The sequence below is a fragment of the Myxocyprinus asiaticus genome, chromosome 37 (assembly GCF_019703515.2).
Source record: "Myxocyprinus asiaticus isolate MX2 ecotype Aquarium Trade chromosome 37, UBuf_Myxa_2, whole genome shotgun sequence".
In the NCBI taxonomy this organism is placed as follows: domain Eukaryota; kingdom Metazoa; phylum Chordata; class Actinopteri; order Cypriniformes; family Catostomidae; genus Myxocyprinus; species Myxocyprinus asiaticus.
This window is the reverse complement of record NC_059380.1, coordinates 39,369,749-39,390,970: the sequence shown is the minus strand read 5'-3', so window position 1 is coordinate 39,390,970 and position 21,222 is coordinate 39,369,749. Positions and strand designations below refer to the sequence as shown.

The window sequence follows — 21,222 nt, the reverse complement described above, 5'->3', positions numbered from 1 at the left end:
TACACATCCTGTGAAGCGTCAATGTTGCTCTAGGGGGCTTACACGCTTTTGCTTCACTACGATCAAGGACTGAGTCCATCAAAAGATTAAAGTCTCCTCCCAATATTATATCATGAGGCTTGCCAGCAGCTTGCAGCATACCTTCAAGATCTATAAAAAAGCCCTAATCATCAAAGAAATGCTGTGGTTCTTCCAAGAAAGCCTTCCTTTACTCCTCGCCTCATGTAACACGAGATTTTTATCGGATGATCTCAGAAATTTGGCCAGAATTGATCGGGCCTGTCTCCCACAGTGGATCGCCGAGCCGGAACCCGGTGAGCTTGCTCGATTTCCAGCTTATGGCCTGTTATGTCGAGCAGACACGGAATTCCGTCCAGGAATTTCACCATATCCCGACCTTCTTCGGCCTCAGAAATTCCAACAATCTGGACGTTATTCTGCTGACTACGATTTTCCATATCCTCCAACTTTTCCCAGATGCGCTCCAAATCCACCATGGTCACTAGCGGAATAGCAGCTAATTCCCTCTTCGATGACTCCAGATAATTGATCCGTTTCTCGACTTCTCCCACTCTTGTAACCACTTCAGTGAATTTCATCTCCATGGCAGTGATCGATCGACATATTACAGCAAGATCCTCCAAGTCAGCAACGACCTTCGTCAGCACTGCCAACAAGTTCAACAATTCTCGCCGAATTTCCTGCACTTCTCCAGTCAAATCGAGTCCCTGGTCTGCGGCCTTGTCAGGGGCATCAGCTTGAGCACCTAAGTGTCTTTTAATGTCTCCAGAGCCCGAGGATTTTAAATTCTTTGACATATTGTCTTCCTAGAACAGTTAAGGATCAGGGTATATCGAATCTCACCGGTTTATGACATAAAAAGTATTAAAACCAGCAAAGTGCGCAGAGCTTGCCGTTCACACGTCCGAACCTCGCATGGCATCAGTGACTCCCAATATTTGTACTTTTAAAAGTTAATTTGTCATTTTAATTTTAAAAGGGCATATTAATCGAGAGACTAAATGGATTTTGTACTTTTTAAAAGTTAATTTTTCATATAATTTGTCAAATATTCTATATGGAATATTTGTGCTTTTTAAAAGTTAATTTGTCATAATTTGTCGAATATTCAACATGGAATATTTGAACTACAGTAGTTGATTTGTCATATAATTTGCCAAACATTAAAGATGGATTATTTTGACTGTTTAAAAGTTGACTGGTCATATGATATGTCAAATATTCAACACAGAATATTTTTACTTTAAAAATTAATTCGTCATATAATTAGTCATATATTCGACATGGAATATTTGTATTTTTAAAAGTTCATTTTTCATATAATTTGTCAAATAATTGACATAGAATATTTGAACTTTTAAAAGTGAATTTGTCATATAATATGTCAAATACTGTTCATGGAATATTTGTACTTTTTAAAAGTAAGATTTTCATGTAATTCTTCAAATACATGGAATATTTGTATTTTTTAATGTTAATTTGTCATATAATTCATTACAATTTCTACATAGAATATTTGTACTTTTTAAAACTTAATTTGTCATATATTTGTTCCAAAGAATCTACATGCAATGTTTGTATTTTTTATAAGCTAATTTGTCATAATTTGTTACATATTTTACATGGCATATCTGTCCTTTGGAAAGTTATTGGTCATACAATTTTTCAAATATTCTACATGGAATATTTTTTACTTTTAAAAGTTAATTTGTCATATAATTAGTCAAATATTCTACACTGAATATTCGTACTTATTATAAGATAATTTGTTATACAATTTGTCAAATATTCTACATGGAATATTTTTTTTTTACTTTTAAAAGTTAATTTGTCATATAATTGGCCAAATATTCTACATGGCATATTTGTACTTTTAAAAGTTAATTTGTCAAAATGTGTTACACATTCTACATGGAATATTTGTACTTTTTATAACTAAATTGTTATTCATTAAACTTAATTTGTCATATATTTGTTCCAAATAATCTACATGCAATATCTGTATATTTTATAAGCTAATTTGTCATAATTGTTTACATATTTTACATGGCATATCTGTCCTTTGGAAAGTTATTGGTCATACAATTTGTCAAATATTCTACATGGAATATATTTTTTTTACTTTTAAAAGTTAATTTGTCATATAATTGGCCAAAAATTCTACATGGCATATTTGTACTTTTAAAAGTTAATTTGTCAAAATGTGTTACACATTCTACATGGGATATTTGTACTTTTTATAACTAAATTGTTATTCATTAAACTTAATTTGTCATATATTTGTTCCAAATAATCTACATGCAATATCTGTATATTTTATAAGCTAATTTGTCATAATTGTTTACATATTTTACATGGCATATCTGTCCTTTGGAAAGTTATTGGTCATACAATTTGTCAAATATTCTACATGGAATATATGTTCTTTTAAAAGTGAATTTGTTATATAATTTGTCAAATATTCTAAATGGAATGGAATTTAAAAGTTAATTTGCCATGTAAGTTTTCAAATACTCTACATGGAATATTTGTAGTTTTAAATTTTAATTTGTTAACATTTATCAAATATTCTACATGGAATATTTGTACTTTTAAAAGTATAACTGTCATATATTTGGCCAAATATTCTACATGGAATATTTGTTCTTTTTAAAAGTAAATTTTTCATATAATTTGTCAAATACCCAATGCTTTATGTGATGTTAAAAGTACAAAATTGAGTTGGTCATTTAACATGCCAGTCAGACAGTCTCTTCCTATCTAAGTAGGCAGATCTTGGCCAGAATACGATGCATTGTCATTGTCATTGATGCATGATTTTCTGTAAAGCTGCATTGAAACGATGTGTGTTGTGAAAAGCACAATACAAATAAAAATGACTTGACATGACTTGACATTTTGTTGACCATATTTTATTCTGACAGTCAAGAGTCTGTCTGGCTACACTAGACTAGAATCAGACATGATTAAAGAGCCTTAGTGCTGATTGTGAATCCTTGTTTAAATTCAAAGTAATGAGTGTACCAGCAGAGAGGTTTTGAATAACAGCAGCAGCAGCGGTGTGGAAGATGATGTCAGCTCCATCATTGAGGTAGTGAAGGTTGTTTCGACAATCAAAGCCCCTGTAGCCAAAAACATGATCTAGAGACAGCTCCTACAAACACACACCCAGGCAGAGGTTGGGACATTAAATTTCCACACTGAAAATACTGAAGAAAACCTTGTAGCTTTATAAGGTCATAATAACCCCGGCTGACCTCTATGAGTTTCTTCTTCTTTGTAATGTTGTTCTTCACCAGTTTCTCGGGTAACGGTGCTGCTCGACTTACTGGAGGTCTATAGAAAACAAATGACAATGTTTGAAATAAATAAACACAGTCAACACGACATCTGCATTTTTATGAGGTGAGAATTCTAGCTCCTAGCTTTTTTATGTGTTAGGCTGTGTTCAGTATGAATGGTCCCTTAGATGTTTTAGGTTTTGGAACAAAGATAGTGTGTATGATTTATTACCTCTCATCTACTAGAATCTCTTTCTGCTGCTGGTGTGGCTTTACACCTGTCATTTGTCTTATACTGACAGCGTAGATCTTCGTCGTGTAGTCCATATTCTTTTCTCGAGCGACATCACTGTCATAACCTAAACACACACACATAAACATTTCCGCAATTAGGAAAAACTGAAACGCACTTGCACTTACACACCAAATAACATTACCTCCGTCTTCCTCAGCATCATCATCGGATTCCTCGCTGTCTATGGCTTTGCTCTCACGTGGACTGATCCCCTCTCTTGCCCAGATCATGAGGGCTGTGTCGGCTCCACCCACCGTTAGCAGCATTGCATCGTCATTGGACCATCGCACGTTTGTTACATTGGCACTGTGAGCCACGTACTTTTTAAACTTGGCAAATTGACCCTGTATTGAGTAAAAACAGCAGCGTTGGAACATTCTTTGGAAAATAAGTATATAATTGCTTTCCTGAGTGAACTTGCAACATTTCCAGTGTTAAAGCAATAATTCACACAAAAAGGAAAATTCTGTCATCATTTACTAAACATGTTGATGTATTACTTTCTTTATTCCATGAAATTTCTATCTACATTTGGATTTAAATTGTTATTCATTAAACTTAATTTGTCATATATTTGTTCCAAATAATCTACATGCAATATCTGTATATTTTATAAGCTAATTTGTCATAATTGTTTACATATTTTACATGGCATATCTGTCCTTTGGAAAGTTATAGGTCATACAATTTTTCAAATATTCTACATGGAATATATGTACTTTTAAAAGTGAATTTGTCACATAATTAGATCTTCTCCTCCACTGTAGCTCTGAAATCTCACACAATTGCTTCCACATATTCAAACTTTTATGGTACATTTATGATGTGTCACAGTTCCAGTGAGTTTGTCTGTCTGTTGTTTTGCTGTTTCTATCCCTCATGTTTCTCTGGCGCTGTCGGCATGCATGATCAGTGTTTCCATGGGAACACTGATTGTTCCCATGGGAACGCTGATCACGCCACTATTTAGCGTGCTAGCAACACCTGTCTCTCCACTAATTCACTGCCCATTTAAGCCCTTTGTTGTGTCATGTTCTTTGCTAGATTGCTGTTTGGGGTTGAGGTAACTCACCTCGCTCTCTCTGCCTAGTTTGTCCTGTCTTGTGTATCTGTTTTTGTTGCCCAGCTCTGCCCAAGTGTCGGGAGTGTGGTTACCTTCCAGTTTGCTGTACGCCTGTTCTCCTCGTCCACATCTCTTCAATGGAGGATTCCTCACGAATCTGCTCCTGACTACCACAACGCATACACTCGCCTACGAACACACTCATCGTGAAGGATTCCTTATGGATCTGCTCACTGTGCGGTTGGCGAGCACTCATCGATAAACACGCCCACCACCTTCTACTGCATTTGGTACCAGGATCTCTACACTTCACCTGGATCTGCTGAAGTTATAATTTATTGTTAATAAAACCTTTGAACTGTTCCTCTGCTCTTGGGACTCTTTGTCTCGCCTTTGAGACAGAACAATCTAGCTAGGATAGACCCAGTGGAGGAATCTACTCTTCGCTCCGCCCTGTCTCAGCAGGGAGCCTTACTGGGACGTAAGCAGGATCAGATCTCCGCTTCTAACCGGGCTCTGGAGATGATGGTGTCGCAGCTCGCTGAGCTCACCTCTATCGTTCAACAACTCCGCCAGCCTCCCGGTTCCAACCAGGAAGTGCCCTCACCTGCTCTGGTGGCTCCCCATGTTTCTGAATGCTCAGAGGCTCACATCAACCCTCCAGCCCCGTTCTCAGGTGAGGTGGGGTCCTGCAGCTATTTCCTTTCACAATGTTCCTTGTTCTTCACATTGCAGCCCTCTGCTTTTCCGTCTGAGACACTGAAGGTGGCATGTGTCACGCTCCTCATTGGAAGGGCCGGTGAATGGGGAACCACCATGTGGGACAAAAGACATCCCTGTTGCTCTTCATTTCAAGCATTTGCCACAGAGCTCCACCGGGTGTTCGATCACTCGGCTCAAGGTTGTGAGGCAGCGAGGGTTTTATCCAGACTATCTCAGGGAAATCGGCGGGTCACGGACTATGCCATCGATTTCTGCACCCTTGCTGCATGTTGTGAGTGGAACGATAACGGCAAGTGGGATCGGTTCCTGCATGGGCTTTCCAACGACATCCAGAATGAAATCTATCCCTTGGACCTGCCTTCCCGCTTCGACGACTTGGTGGATCTGGCCATCTGAGTGGATCAACAACTGTCACGGTTCCGGTGAGTTCGACAGTCTGTTCTGTTTTTTTTGTTGTTTCTCTCCCTCATGTGTCTCTGGCGCTGTTGGAATGTGTGATCAGTGTTTCCATGGGAACACTGATTGTTTCCAGGGGAACGCTGATCAAGCCACTAATTAGCGTGCACCTGTCTCTCCACTAATTCACTGTCCATATAAGCCCTTCATTCATGTTCTATGCTAGATTGTTGTTTGGGGTTGAGGTAACTCACCTCACTCTCTCTGCCTAGTTGGTCCTGTCTCGTGTATCTATTTTGGCTGTCCATCTCTGCCTAAGTGTCGGGAGTGTGGTTGCCTTCCAGTTTGCTGTATGTCTGTTCTCCTCGTCCACATCTCTTCAACTGAGGATTCCTCACAAATCTGCTCCTGACTACCACAACACATACACTCACTTACGAACACACTCTTCACGAAGGATTCCTTACGAATCTGCTCACTGCGCGGTCAGCGCACACTCATCGACAAACACCCCAATCACCTTCTACTGCAGTCGGTGCCGGGATCTCCACACTTCACCTGGATCTACTTAAGTTATCATTTATTGTTAATAAATCCTTTGAATTGTTCCTCTGCTCTTGGGTCTCTTTGTCTCGCCTTTGTGACATGATGCTTTGTTGCCATTTTTTGAAGCTCAACAAGCTCAGGTCCCATTCATTGGAACAACATGAGGGTTAATAAATTATGACAGACTTTCTATTTTTGGGTCAAATATTCCTTTAAATCTCAGTCAAACAATTACATTAGTTAGAAATGAGAATCTTCATGCAAATGCAAATGCTTTTGAAAAGTGTTTGAGGCTAAAGCTACAGACCTTGCAGGGAAAGCTAAAGAGTTTGACAAAGCCGAAGTCATCTCCGGTAGCCAGTAGCTTCTTGTCTTTGGTAAGTGAAGAGGCATTGACAAAACTGAGCGTCGGCCAGATGCCCTCACAGGTGGTGCCCAGCACAGATGTCCACGTGGCCCACTCTATCTTCTCAAACTACAGAAACAAACAAATTCTCTCACATTTCCACAATGATAACGTTGGCATTAACTTAACTGCTGTATCTGGTTTTCCTACCTCAGAACTGCTGATGGTTTGCCTTCTTCCTCGTGGGGCTTCAAAAAAGAGCTGCTCTTTGGCACCAGTGTTGACTTGAAGAAGTTTCCCTGCATTAGAATACATAAAAAATGTTTTCGCTATCTCCTTTTCCATTTACTTCTTCCTTTACTAAAATGATGGGGTTCTGTTAACATTTAAATTAAATGTAAATCCATTTAAATTATTTCAAATAAAAATAAATAAAGTGCTATAATTAAAGGTATTACAAGATGCAGACTGACATATTCTAAGTCACAATATTACACACTAACTTGTGTATTGTTGTTTGAATATACATTTTTGTATTGTGAGCGTGAAGCTTACCGCGGACGTCCCAGTCCACATGGGTGATACAGCTGGCCGCTCCTTTACAGATGCCCACTCTCTTACTGCTCAGAACATTATAAATGTCCACAAATGAATCGTGAGAGGCCACAGCGAGGTATTTTCCAGCATCTTCAAGACAGACAGCAAGAAAAGCAATAAATATATTTGATTTTTATGATAAATATCTGTACAACAGAGTAGTGATGCACCGAAATCAAAATTCTTTGCCAAAACCGAACATTCTGGACACACAGTAATTCCAGTGAAAATCTACAGTGAATATTGGAACTTGACATTGTATGTGGACCTGGAATGTGGAATGGATTATTTAGTGTATCTTTTGTGTTCACTTTAGTTGTGATAGACAGAATATCACATTTCTCAATCAATTTAAATATTATTGCAATTTTTTAAACATTATTATTGTTATTAATGTTAATAATAATAATAATAATAATATATTTATATTATTCAATAATAAAATTTCGTAATTTTTTAACTTTAACCTCCTGAGACCCGAGCGCGACTGATGTGTGCATTTTCCATTTCCCTTTTTGATTTGTAATAAGTAGTCACAAATAAAAATGCAAAAAAAAAAAAAAAGAAACATTCGATAGCAAATTATTTTCTTTAAAATTTATGTCCACATATGTGGATAGCGGGATTATGCTGTGAAATTTTTAATAATACCAAGCTATAGGGGGGCCTGGGTAGCTCAGTGAGTAAAGACTCCACCCCTGGAGTCGTGAGATTGAATCCAGGGCGTGCTCAGTGACTCCAGCCAGGTCTCCTAAGCAACCAAATTGGCCCGGTTGCTAGGGAGGGTAGAGTCACATGGGGTAACATCCTCGTGGTCACTAAAATGTGGTTCGCACTCGGTGGGGTGTGTGGTGAGTTGTGTGTGGATGCCACGGAGAATAGCGTGAAGCCTCCACACGCGCTATGTCTCCGCGGTAACGCGCTCAACAAGCCACATGATAGGGTGCACTGATTGACGGTCTCAGACGTGGAGGCAACTGAGGTTCATCCTCCGCCACCCGGATTGAGGCGAGTCACTATTGAATTGGGCATTCCAAATTGGGGAGAAAAAGGAAAAAAAAAAAAAACAATTTTTATAATAATAAAATAATACCAAGCTATAGAAAGTCAGTTTTTTTTTTTTTATCAAATTGTTTATTATTTTTCCAGGAGTGTTGGTTATTCATGTGGTGCACAAAACCATAGGCTTGTAAGCTAAATGTAGGCTGTTGACGGTCACAAACTGGCCCATTTATAAGAAGTCAAATTATGTGGTATAAAAGCTTTAAAGGAATATTCCGGGTTCAATAAAAGCTAAGCTCAATCGACAGCATTTGTGGTATAAAATTGATCACCACAAAAATAAATTTTGACTCGTCCCTTGTTTTCAAAATCGAGCTGCAATGAGGCACTTACAATGGAAGTCAATGGGGCCAATTTTTGGAGGGTTTAAAGGCAGAAATATGAAGCTTATAATTTTATAAAAGCACTTATATTAATTCTTCTGTTAAAACTCATCTATTATTTGAGCTGTAAATTTGTTTAAACTGTCATTTTTACAGTCATTTTAGGGTTTGCTGACATGACATCACCATGGCAACGAAGTTGTAAAACTGGCTATAACTTTTCACAGAAAAGGTTTGTAAGTGATTTTATCACACCTAAATCATGTTAATACACATATTGTTTGTCTTGTGGTGAGTATTTTAACATTTAAAAATTGTCCCTGATTTAATTCCATTGTAAGTGCCTCACTGTCACACATCTTTATTTTATTTTTTTTTTAAAGTAGGGGCAAGTCAAAATTAATTTTTGTGGTAATCAATATTATGCTACAAATGCTGTTGAATGAGCTTAACTTGAATTGAACCTGGAATATTCCTTTAAAACGTGGCATATCCATTTAGATTTTAGAGGCAAAACTATCCGTTTAATAATGGATATGTAGAATATGGATCCCTGCGAATGATAGTGCTTGCTTAATACTGGAGTGCATCATTTCTGCGCTACTACCGTCAGCAAACAGAATTGCAAAAATAATCAATAAACCACCCCCCCCCCCATCTGCCATTGGTCCAACAAACTGAAAGCCCCGCCCCCAAACACATGCCATTGGTCAAAGTTGCTCTGTTGAGCTAGTCAGGGTGTTCAAACAAACAGAAAAATGTTTTTAAAATGCAAAAGTATAAATATATAAAATTATGTTTGGTGGTTACCTTGAGAGAACCTGATGTCAGAGATGATCTCTTTCCTGTGGTGAAATGTCACCATGTCCTCCAGCGTTTCGGCGTTCACCACCAGAAAGCTGCCGTCATTTAGACCCACCGCTAAAGCTTTTCCATCTGGGGAGAAGGTGCAGCATCTACCGCCTATAAAAACAAACGCACAAACACAATTAAGAATCTATTTGTGAAAATGATTTTTAACTGTATGTAGAACTTGTAATTAATGATGTACCTTTCTTAAGTTTGCGGACAGCGACCATTCGATGATTGGCTGAAAGCTCCCAGATCCGTAGCGTTTTGTCATCGCTCACAGTGGCACAGAGGGGCAGCAGTGGATGAGCAGCCAGACCCCAAACCTCACCCTCCATATGACCCTAAAAATACACCCAAACACATATAAAAACACTATATATAGAGCCTGAAGAACTGAACCTGCTGGAACATACAGTACAGCAAAAACAGCTTCATCACAGATTTGCACATTTCATTATTGACCAAGAAGTAGTGCAAAACCGCTAATATTTCACATTACATCATAACGTTTCTGTTTCTTATTCACACCTGTACGAGTAAAGTCATGGGGCCGCTCTTGTCGATCTCCAGGATCTCTCCGTTCTTGGTGCCCACCAGGATGTGTCCGTGTCCCAGAGTGATGGCTCTGATGGAGGGGTTATCTTCCAGCAACAGTCCTGAAAGCACATAATAAATTCATCCATTTCTCAATTTTCATTTTCGGGTGAATCGTCTTTATAAAGTGCATATTTCCACATTAGGAGTAATTCAGACATCAGCTGTTTGGTGGATTTCAGTGAGGTACAGAAGAATGGAATGTACCCTTGGATGAAGGTGAGAGTGCCACCCTCTTGATGGCATACGTCTTCAAACATCTCTCAAACATGTCGTCCCAGAGTTCCACGACTCCATCTTTACCCCCCGTCACAAAACCCTTTAGATCATAACACACAATTAATGACTTATATATGGGTGGTTCTTAAACTTCATGTCCCAGGTGTTGATTTTTATTAAAACAAATAGATTTTTTTTTCTTTTTGTTATATGAAGATCTCATTAAAACTGAACTGGAAACTTTTTACCAGGACATCAATGTATTTAATGTCTTTTATGTCTAGATTTGACTGTTTTAGTCTTGACCCAGACCTTCAATATTAAACTATGAAAATACACTATATTGCCATAAGTATTCGCTCATCTGCCTTTAGACGCATATGAACTTAAGTGAAATCCCATTCTTAATCCATAGGGTTTAATATGACGTCGGCCCACCCTTTGCAGCTATAACAGCTTCAACTCTTCTAGGAAGGCTTTCCACAAGGTTTAGGAGTGTGTTTATGGGAATTTTTGACCATTCTTCCAGAAGCGCATTTGTAAGGTCAGACACTGATGTTGGACGAGAAGGCCTGGCTCGCAATCTTCGCTCTAATTCATCCCAAAGGTGCTCTATCGGGTTGAGCACACCAAACTGGCTCATCCATGTCTTTATGGACCTTGCTTTGTGCACTGGTGCGCAGTCATGTTGGAACAGGAAGGGGCCATCCCCAAACAACAAAGTTGGGAGCATAGAATTGTCCAAAATCTCTTGGTATGCTGAAGCATTCAGAGTTCCTTTCACTGGAACTAAGGGGCCAAGCCCAGCTCCTGAAAAACAACCCCACACCATAATCCACCGTCCACAAAACTTCACAGTTGGCACAATGCAGTCAGACAAGTACCGTTCTCCTGGCAACCGCCAAACCCAGACTCATCCATCAGATTGCCAGATGGAGAAGCGTGATTTGTCACTCCAGAGAACGCGTCTCCACTGCTCTAGAGTCCAGTGGCGGCGTGCTTTACACCACTGCATCCGACGCTTTGCATTGCACTTGGTGATGTATGGCTTGGATGCAGCTGCTCGGCCATGGAAACCCATTCCATGAAGCTCTCTACGCACTGTTCTTGAGCTAATCTGAAGGCCACATGAACTTTGGAGGTCTGGAGCGATTGACTCTGCAGAAAGTTGGCGACCTCTGCGCACTATGCGCCTCAGCATCCGCTGACCCCGCTCTGTCATTTTACGTGGCCTACCACTTCGTGGCTGAGTTGCTGTCATTCCCAATCGCCTCCACTTTGTTATAATACCACTGACAGTTGACTGTGGAATATTTAGTAGCGAGGAAATTTCACGACTGGACTTGTTGCACAGGTGGCATCCTATCACAGTACCACGCTGGAATTCACTGAGCTCCTGAGAGCGGCCCATTCTTTCACAAATGTTTGTAGAAGAAGTCTGCATGCCTAGGTGCTTCATTTTATACACCTGTGGCCATGGAAGTGATTGGAACACCTGAATTCAATTATTTGGATGGGTGAGCGAATACTTTTGGCAATATAGTGTAGATTATAAAAATATAAATTATAACATGTTTAAAACTATGATCATCTAAACAAAGAGTGAAATAAACTCAATATTTATTGTGTGAAAATTATTTATACTATAAATTTTCAAACATTATGAATGTCCCACAGTTGTAGTGTCATTTCCACCACACCAAACAATTCTGCCCCTAATAAAGTTTTTTCAAAAGTTAGTGTACTGACACAAAAGTGTCGGTGAAGAGCATGCTTGAGATGAAATATGAGACAAAACAAAGAAAAATCAAGGAAAATATTACTTGTGAGCAGAAGATTTTTTTTATAGAGCTTCATTTCTAATAAAACTGTAATTTTGCCAATATTATTTAATTGTATTTAGGATACAAACAGGTTAGCTATGAAATTAGCCTTATTAAGACAAAGGAGCCAGACATTTTATTCCAATTTTTTTTTTAAATGTAATTTCTATCAGCATCATTTCAAGAACAGAATTCTATTTAACACAATACAGAATTTGAGATGTGCTGGAAATGACACTGTGCTGGGAATTTGTATTACTTTCAGGAAAAAGTACATAAATCACCTGTGAGTCATGTACACACCCTGTTAATTGGACATTGCTAGAAAACAAATTTAAAAATATTGTGGGAGTGTGAATTTTATTTAATGGGACACATTTACATAAATTAGTGCTTTTCTAATAGTTGTTTTAAATAAAGATTATTTGATGTTAAGATGTTAAAATCACCTTATCCAGAGAGCACATAGCAAACACGGGCCCATCATGAGCTTTGATGCTCTTTATAAGAGTAGTATCTTTCCAGATGTATACATCGCCTGTGGTAGCTCCAGAAAACACCAGATCCTCTGAGCGCCCATAGCAGGCCGACATCATGGTCTCGTGCTTTCCAAGATTTCCAAAAATGCCCCTCTTGAATGTTAAACCTCCACCTGTATTGAAATATATATTTTTTGAATCATAAAATTAATAACTAAATTGACCCTATAAAGCCACCTGTATCAAATTTGATACACAATTTTCTAAAGCCTCTGCATCATTAAAGGAGTATTCTGGGTTCAACACAAGTCAAAATTAATTTTTGTAGTAATCAACATTATGCCACAAATGCTGTCAATTGGGCTTTACTTGTACTGAACTGGGAATTCTCTAACAATCAAAATGTTGCCAAAAATTCCTGTTGCAATGTACTAGATGTCTTCTGCCAACTGGTGGACGTTTCTGTGCATTTCTTCAAGTAGAAGAACTTCTTTTTTTTAAATTCCAAAATGTCCGCTTTCGTTTTGCCAAGTACTCATCTTTTCGATGTGAGATCTTTGCTGATTTTTAGATAGTAAAAGTAACAATAACCATTATATTGTTACTGATATTTTAAAATGAGTATTTGCTAAATACAAGCAACTTGTGCAAGGTGAAAATTTTGTACATAATTTTATTGAAAAAGCCTGTTGAAACCCATGTATCAAATATGATACAGCAGGCTACTGAGGTACATCTCTCAATCACCATTTGCATTCTATTCATGCTCACCACAAAAAAATAAATAAAAAATAAATAAATAAAAAAAATCACAGAGCTTTGAAAATTCTGACATATCTGACATAATTTTTATAAGATATGTCTGAAGTTTGAACTAAATTTTATAAGTATTTTTATATACAGTATGCAGCTTACTCTGGCAATTTAATGATCTCATTGTTTTACATTACAAGCTATTATGATATCATGTTTTTTTAACCTCCAGCCAGCAACAAGTTTTACAATTTCCCTATTTTAAATGTCAATATACTGTATGTGTTTGGTGCATAAAATACATATGATAATAAATGTTTCTTGCATTTTTTTTTTCATACTGGGTTTGATATGTTTAATGTTAATGTAATACATTTCTAGACATTTTTATAGACCAAGGGGAGGAAATTGTCATGGCCAAACTCCCAAATATTTAGTATTTCTGAAAAGCCCAGGGAGTCATCTGAGAATACCCCAAGAAATAGCATTGTGGTATGTATGAACTAAAAGAAAGTAAAATAAAAAATAAAAAATCCAATACCATGAATTGCTGGGTCTCAGGAGGATAATGACCTTTAAAGCCTGATGCATATAAAAAAATAAAAAATAAAGAAAATATCACATCCAAAAGTTTTGTTTTTTATTTAATGATTCAAAAAAACAGCTTCATTTAAAATAAATAGGATTTTCTAACTATTATTTCATATGTCAGGCTTTATAGGGCTAAAATTGGTTCCCTATTTGTCACTCACTCGACGTTGTGTCGATGTAGTGACACTAGGGGTCACTCTTGGGAGCCCGAGACACCTCTGGTCTTTGATAAAAGGCCAATGAAAATAGGTGAGTGGTATTTGCATGCCACTCCCCCGGACATACGGGTATAAAAGGAGCTCGTATGCAACCACTCATTCAGATTTTCTCTTCGGAGCCGAACAGTCATGTTCATTGAGCTGAATATTACTGTTCATTCACCTCTGCTAGATCTGACAGTGCATTTCAGCGTCTTCTCCCTCCTCTGCACCGGTGCACTGCAGAGAACGCCCCTGGGCGCTTCGGCAGAAAAACTAGAGAGTATATTTTCTGAAAGAGCCTTTTTCCCCTCTAAAAGAGTATATATTTCTCTAAAAGAGTGCACACACGGAACGTCTTTTTAAAGACGCGTCTTTTCAAAGATGCCTTTCCGATTGTGTGTTATTCCTGGTTGCGGTCGTTATCTCTCAGCTTCGGATGGTCATGATCGCTGTCTTTCGTGACTGGGCGTGACCCACACGGAGGCAGCATTTGTGAATGGTTCATGTTCTCACTGCGAGAACATGACCATGGCAACGTTGCGGTCGTGGCTTGCTTTCGTAAGAAAGCAAACCACCCCAGCAGCTCCCCGCCTCGGTCCTTCTACCTACGGGTATGAGGCCAGCGCAGCAAGCACTGGGGGCGATTTGGGGACCCCAATGGGATCGCCTCCGCCGGGTATCCCCCCGCAGACCTCCCATTCCCCAGCACGCTCGTCTGCCCCAATCGGACTTCCGGATGAGTTCGCCGGCTCGTCTCATGGCGAGTCTGTCTTCTTGTTTGGAGCCCGCGAAGATGATGAGCTCTTGAGCGCAGCATTGGAGAGCGGGTTTGTCCAGTCGGACGCAGAAGCCTCAGCTGGGCTTCAACCTTCGGGGATGATCGCCCAGTCACAGGCCGATGCCGAAATGACGGACATGCTTTCCCGGGCGGCTGCAAGTGTTGGGTTAGAGTGGAACCCTCCGCTCCCCCCTGAACCCTCGCGGCTTGATGATTGGTTTCTGGGCTCGCGGCGCCGCTCAAAGCAGCCGCGCCCTGCTCCAGTGCCATTCTACCCGAAAGTGCATGAGGAGCTGACGAAGTCATGGGAGGCACCTTTCACTGCCCGGCCCTGACTCCGCAATTCCCCCGCTCTCACTACCCTCGATGGCGGGGTGGCCAAGGGCTATACGGCGATTCCCCCGGTGGATAAGGCGCTCGCGGTGCACCTATGCCCACAGAGCGCTGCCACCTGGCGTGGACGCCCTAAGCTCCCGTCCAAGCCTTGTAGGCTCACGTCGTCCCTGACGGCTAAAGCCTACAGTGCTGCTGGACAAGCCGCCTCTGCCCTGCACGCCATGGCTCTCCTGCAGGTTCACCAAGCCAAGGTGCTGAAAGAACTGCACGAGGGTAGTTCCACCCCAGATTTGATGCAGGAACTATGCTCGGCGACCGACCTCGCCCTCCGGGTGACGAAGGTCATGGCGCAGTCTCTTGGGCGGACGATGGCCACACTAGTGGTCCAGGCCACCTTTGGCTCAACCTGGTCGAGATGGGCGAGGCCGACAAGACACGGTTCCTTGCTGTCCCCATTTCCCAGGCGGGCCTATTCGGCGACACCGTCGAGGAATTTGCCCAGCAGTTCTCGACGGTGAAGCAACAGACAGAGGCAATCTGGCACATCCTGCCCCAGCATGGCTCAAGATCCCGTACCCCGTCTGCTTGTCGCCAAGGGCGTCCTCCTGCGGTGACTGCACCGGCTCCGCCGCAGCCCACCCCTTCGGCCCGGCACCGGCGTGGAGCCCACCGCAGGAAGCCGACGCCACCCATCTCACAGCCAGTGCCGAAGAACCCATGGAGGTCCTCGAAGTGCCCCTGAGACGGGCAACCCAGGGACGAGGGAACCCACTCACGTGGAGCTGGTAGGAAGACCACTCCATCCCCCGTGTGACAAGACTTTATGCTGATGGTCAAAAGTCTAGCTCGATGAGACTAAACGGTTAATAGTCCAATTCACACTAAGAATTTCTCTTTAAAACCACTCATAATTTGGGTTACAAAGCACCATGCTTAAAGCAAATAGTTTGACCATGAAGTAACATCCTTTACCTGTGTGCAGCCAGAACTTGATGTGTTTCATGCCCACTGTGAGGAGTTTGTCCATGCGGAACGGGTTTCCTTTCACCACAAAGATCTTATCTTTATGTCCTCTATGGCAGAGAGAAAGACAGACGTCATTTTACATGCAGTAAATATAGAATGAGTTTTTACTAGAGCTGTAAAATTAACGCGTTAACACATGCGATTCGTTTAAAAAGTTTAACGTGTTCATTTTTCTTAATCACGATTAATACATCTACCATTAATATAGCATAAACCATCATAGACACTGGTTGGAGTAGGGCGGAACCTTTGTGATGTGTCCGCCGGAGTCGTTACATTGACGCACACACCGCGACACACACATAATAGCTATTTTGTGTCAATGATCAAGTGATGGATATAGGACCTCTTAACGCTACCTGTTGTACAAACAAGCCCAAAATCAAGTACTTTGCAACTTCTGTAAGCTGCAATTTAATTACCACAGAAGCACGTCAAGTCTTTACTATTGCCAAAATGCAGAATGAGACATTGTCTGCAAATGCTTTTAATGTGGTATTCAAAGCAGTGCTTGACTCTGGCTTTGACGCGAATTGTGAATGTGGCTTCACGACTGCTGTAGCAAAGCGGATAGCCACAGTCTGTTTGTGGAGGATGAGAGTTTAAGAGATTTTATGCCCATTGCAATGAATTGGGACTAGTTTTTTCAACCAGTCAACCTCCCATTTAGACTTTGGGAAACATTTAATGTTACTTGAATTGGTGCTATTTTAGCGCATTTCTATCTTTATACTGTAGAAGGCTTTGTTTGGAAAATGTTAATAAATCATTATTGTTACATGTTGTTTTGTTTTTTTGTCTTAAGAAGGAAATAAATGCATTTTGACAGAAAAAGAAGTATATATAGAGTCACATTTCAGCACTTAAAAAATCCGCAATTAATAGGAAATAAAATGTAAATTGACTGACAGCACTAATTTATATGAAAAAGTATACGATGAATTGCAATTAAAAGTTAAAATCAACTGACAGCACTAATAACTATGAAAAATTATGCAATTAATCATGATTAAAAAATGTAACCATTTGACAGTACTAATATACTGTATATGAAAAATTATGCGATTAATCGCAATTAAAAAAAAATTTCAACTGGAAGCACTAATACATATAAAAATTATGCAATTAATCGTGATTAAAACTTTAATCGACTGGCAGAACTAGTTTTTACCGTCTAACATGTTTTGTTTTACCTGGATTTGGCCAGTTTTTCTCCTTTCTTCCAGTCCCACATGACAATGGAGTGATCTTCATCGATGCCCACAGATACCAAACTCTTGCCATCCGCTACAGAGGACAGATAAAGACCATACTCAAGTTTTTGAATTACATTTTGATCACTTTTATCTATCCCCCCCCCCCCTTATTTTCATTAGAATTTAAATTTTTGGATAAACAATTCATTTTATTCCTTTCTTGGTTTAAGAACCAACTGATGAGATGTACAGAATTTGATGTGTATAAAATGTGAGTTAGGGTCTGACCTGTGAACTCCAGGGCACACACCCCTCTTTGATGTTGACCCTTCAATAAAGATAAACACTTGAGCGTTTGGATGTCCCAGATGTGGACTGCTGGATCCCGACCCACCTGAAATAAACACACCAATTTAACATGAACTTCACTTTTAATGTCAAACATTACATAAAAATGGTGGCTGAATGATTAATGTTGAAAAATATACTTCAGATATATTGACATCTTAAAAGGAATATTCTGGGTTAATTTATATACTGTGTTCCTAGACCTTTTAAACAATGAATTCCTATGATGCTTCCAGTTTTCCGATCTTTTCCAGATACTCACAAAGACCAATTTCCAGCCAATTAAATATTTTAGAACCAAGTTTAACAAGAAAAATTATTTTCACTATTGAAATGCCCATGACTACAATTTTTAGAACCATGAACTTAGCATCTATTGTTAGCATCTGAGACATGCTGATAATTACCACCAATATACTGTATATTATCACCAATATTTTTAATAAGTCCCTCAGTTTTCCAATACAAGTTAAAATCAGGTTTTGATTTGGGTTTTATTCTGGGTCCAATCCAAGTTCAAATCAACTGACAGCATTTGTGGCATAATGTTGATTACTACAAAAAATTATTTTGTCATGTAAGAAAAGGGGTTCTTAAAAAAAAAAAAAAAAGCAGAAATCAAGGTGACAGTGAAGCATTCAAAATGGAAGTGAATGGAGCCAACTTTTGGAGGGTTTAAAGGAAGCTCATAATTTTATAAAAGAAATTACATTCATTCTTCTGTTAAAACGTGTGTATTATTTCAGCTGTAAAGTTGTTTAAATTGTCCTTTCATCGGCTTTTAGGGTTTGTGGCGTTGTAAAAATGGATATTTTACACAGAAAAAGGTTTTTAAGTGATTTTATCACACTAAAATCATGTTAACATGCACGTTGTTTAAGTCTTGTGGCTATACTTTTGAAACAGCGAGTATTTTAACCTTTATGGCCCCACTGAATTTTGCTTTATATAAAGAAAAGGGGGTACAGGTCAAAATGTTTGTTTTTTTAGTTTTTTTTTTTTTTTTAGTAATCAACATTGTGCCACAAATGCTGTTGACTGAGTTTAACTTGTATTGAACCTGGAATATTCTTTTAAAGCCAATGGCCCAATCACAGCCATGCTAATATTCTGTACAACAGCTCTTGCTTGAGTGATATTGCAAAATTTTACACATTTAGGCTTTTCGTTGTGGTGTGATTGCCTGCCATCCATTGAATGTGCATTATTCCTGTATGATTTTTGCAACTGTTGCACATCAGTGTTTGTTACCCACCTGTCCTGTAGCTACATAATCTTTGAGCGGGTGTACAGTAAGGCTCAGGATATCATCATCATGACCGAGGTAAAACCGCTGCGTGTGTTGCTGTCTGTTATAAACCACAGCTACAGCCGCTATATGATACACGACTTCACCAGCTTGAGTATAAAACAGATTGTTCCTGCAGTCACAACCCCTGTACCTGAAATACACACACAGAGAGAGACCATCAATAATACAATAATTAATGATCTTTCTAAACATCTGTTATGAAGAGGGTCATATTTGTGCCACATAATAATCATTTGAGAAACTGATGAATCAAATAAACAATCAATTATGAAATTTTTAAACATGAATTAATCATAAAATCAATAAATAGATGCACAGATAAACAAACTGACTAAAAATTTATAATTTAGTAATTTATTGATATACAAAAAAGTTCTGGAATACTTGATTCTGACTGGTCAATCGTGGCATTCTGTGGCTGAATATTTTTGTATAATGACAGCTAAACTATATTGTTGACCGTTGTCAAGGGCAACTGATTTCCTACATAGCTGTGCAAGGTTCATGTCGCTCATGTCACTCTGCCATTCATACATACTGTAGTCTCATGACAACTCTTCATATAATTCATATGAAATGACTTGGGATTTTATTTCAATAGAGACCAACCAATCAACAAACAGAACTTCAAACCGATGAAATACAGGCATCGGGCCCTACTTTAAGAGGGCTAGCGCTAAGAACAGCACTATGCTATAAGTCAGTAGTGCAAAGTCGATGGGCATGGCCATGAAGTTCTGGTATTTTTGTCTAGGCACAAGTGGGTTTGGTGAAATTGCGCATGCAACGCGCTAATGGGCTGGGTCAAGTGTAATTTAATTCTGAGGAACTTCTCCGGTTATTGCAGCGTCTGCGTCCTATTATATAGTATAGTCCATTCCCTATCAAGCACCAGCAATATAAACAAAGACAGCACACTCATAAGAATTTGGTAGTGTAAATGTACTGTATGCAATGAATGAGAAGAACAGAAATATGGACTTAACGTTCTTTTGTGCATTAACGGCATCATTGTTGAATAATCTGACACACAGTATTTCTCTGACATGCTCCTTTTATACGCATGGAAAATGAGGTTATGGTCAGGATATGGATGTTGGCCATTAAATTATAGAGAATGTAAGTATTATTAATCATATTGATCGAGTGGCACACAAATCATGGCTAGTATTAATAGTGGTTGTGTCTGCCATTCAGGTTGTGGATTTTTGCACTTCACTTCCACTTCGCTACAGGTTGTTTTGATTTAAAGTTTCAATTCATTAACTGAAATACAAAAAACTTAAAGCAAAACTGTTTTGTTGTTTTCGGGGGGGGGGGGGATTTTCTCCCCTTTTTCTCCCCAAATTGGCATGCCCAATTCCTAATGTGCTCTAAGTCCTCGTGGTGGCGTAGTGCCTCGCCTCAATTCGGGTGGTTGAGGATGAATCTCAGTTGCCTCCGCGTCTGAGACCGTCATTCCGTTCATCTTTTCATGTGGCTTGTTGAGCGCGTTACCGCAGAGACATAGCGCGTGTGGAGGCTTCACGCTATTCTCTGCGGCATCCACACTCAACTCACCACGCACCCCACCGAGACGAACCACATTATAGTGACCATGAGGAGGTTACCCCAACATGACTATAAAATAATAAAATTGAAAAAATAAATGATGACCTCTAGAAAGTTTGACACAAATCTCATACATTTTTGTTTTATGAGACGGCTGCAACTCTGATCGTCAGGGACATAAGTTGATGTTCCACTATATTTTTAGAGTTTGTACATGAACTTTATTACCACCTGCTGGTGGAATCTCCAAACTGCAAATGTAGGAACTGAATTTAGACTTTGTGCTGAAAACAGACGAGCTCCTGAATAACCTATTTCTCAGGAAAATAGCAAATTGTGCTTTGCGCCACTTCATTAACATACAATACACCCACAGTTTGTATGCATACACCCACAGATAGCGCAAACACTCCCACCCATGGTCACTTGTGCTTTATGCTGGCACAAAAATTTTGCTTAGAAATAGCACTCTAATGAAAATTTTATAAGACGTGGCTTACAGTTGTTGCAT

General features: G+C 39.3%; 1 protein-coding gene across 1 annotated transcript in view; it reads right to left on the bottom strand.

Moving 5' to 3' along the window:
* LOC127428035 (echinoderm microtubule-associated protein-like 6) overlaps positions 1 to 21,222 on the bottom strand; it is a 92,007-nt gene that overhangs the window by 34,526 nt on the left and 36,259 nt on the right. The window contains exons 14-29 of the mRNA XM_051676057.1: positions 19,104 to 19,290; positions 17,789 to 17,894; positions 17,498 to 17,591; positions 16,251 to 16,351; positions 12,591 to 12,793; positions 10,307 to 10,418; positions 10,034 to 10,161; positions 9,705 to 9,846; positions 9,464 to 9,616; positions 7,227 to 7,358; positions 6,882 to 6,970; positions 6,633 to 6,800; positions 3,740 to 3,941; positions 3,535 to 3,661; positions 3,279 to 3,357; positions 3,046 to 3,175 (exon numbers count right to left, since the gene is read on the bottom strand). Of these exons, the coding sequence (XP_051532017.1) occupies positions 3,046 to 3,175; positions 3,279 to 3,357; positions 3,535 to 3,661; positions 3,740 to 3,941; positions 6,633 to 6,800; positions 6,882 to 6,970; positions 7,227 to 7,358; positions 9,464 to 9,616; positions 9,705 to 9,846; positions 10,034 to 10,161; positions 10,307 to 10,418; positions 12,591 to 12,793; positions 16,251 to 16,351; positions 17,498 to 17,591; positions 17,789 to 17,894; positions 19,104 to 19,290 (2,153 nt within the window). The remainder of the gene's footprint in view (positions 1 to 3,045; positions 3,176 to 3,278; positions 3,358 to 3,534; positions 3,662 to 3,739; positions 3,942 to 6,632; positions 6,801 to 6,881; positions 6,971 to 7,226; positions 7,359 to 9,463; positions 9,617 to 9,704; positions 9,847 to 10,033; positions 10,162 to 10,306; positions 10,419 to 12,590; positions 12,794 to 16,250; positions 16,352 to 17,497; positions 17,592 to 17,788; positions 17,895 to 19,103; positions 19,291 to 21,222) is intronic.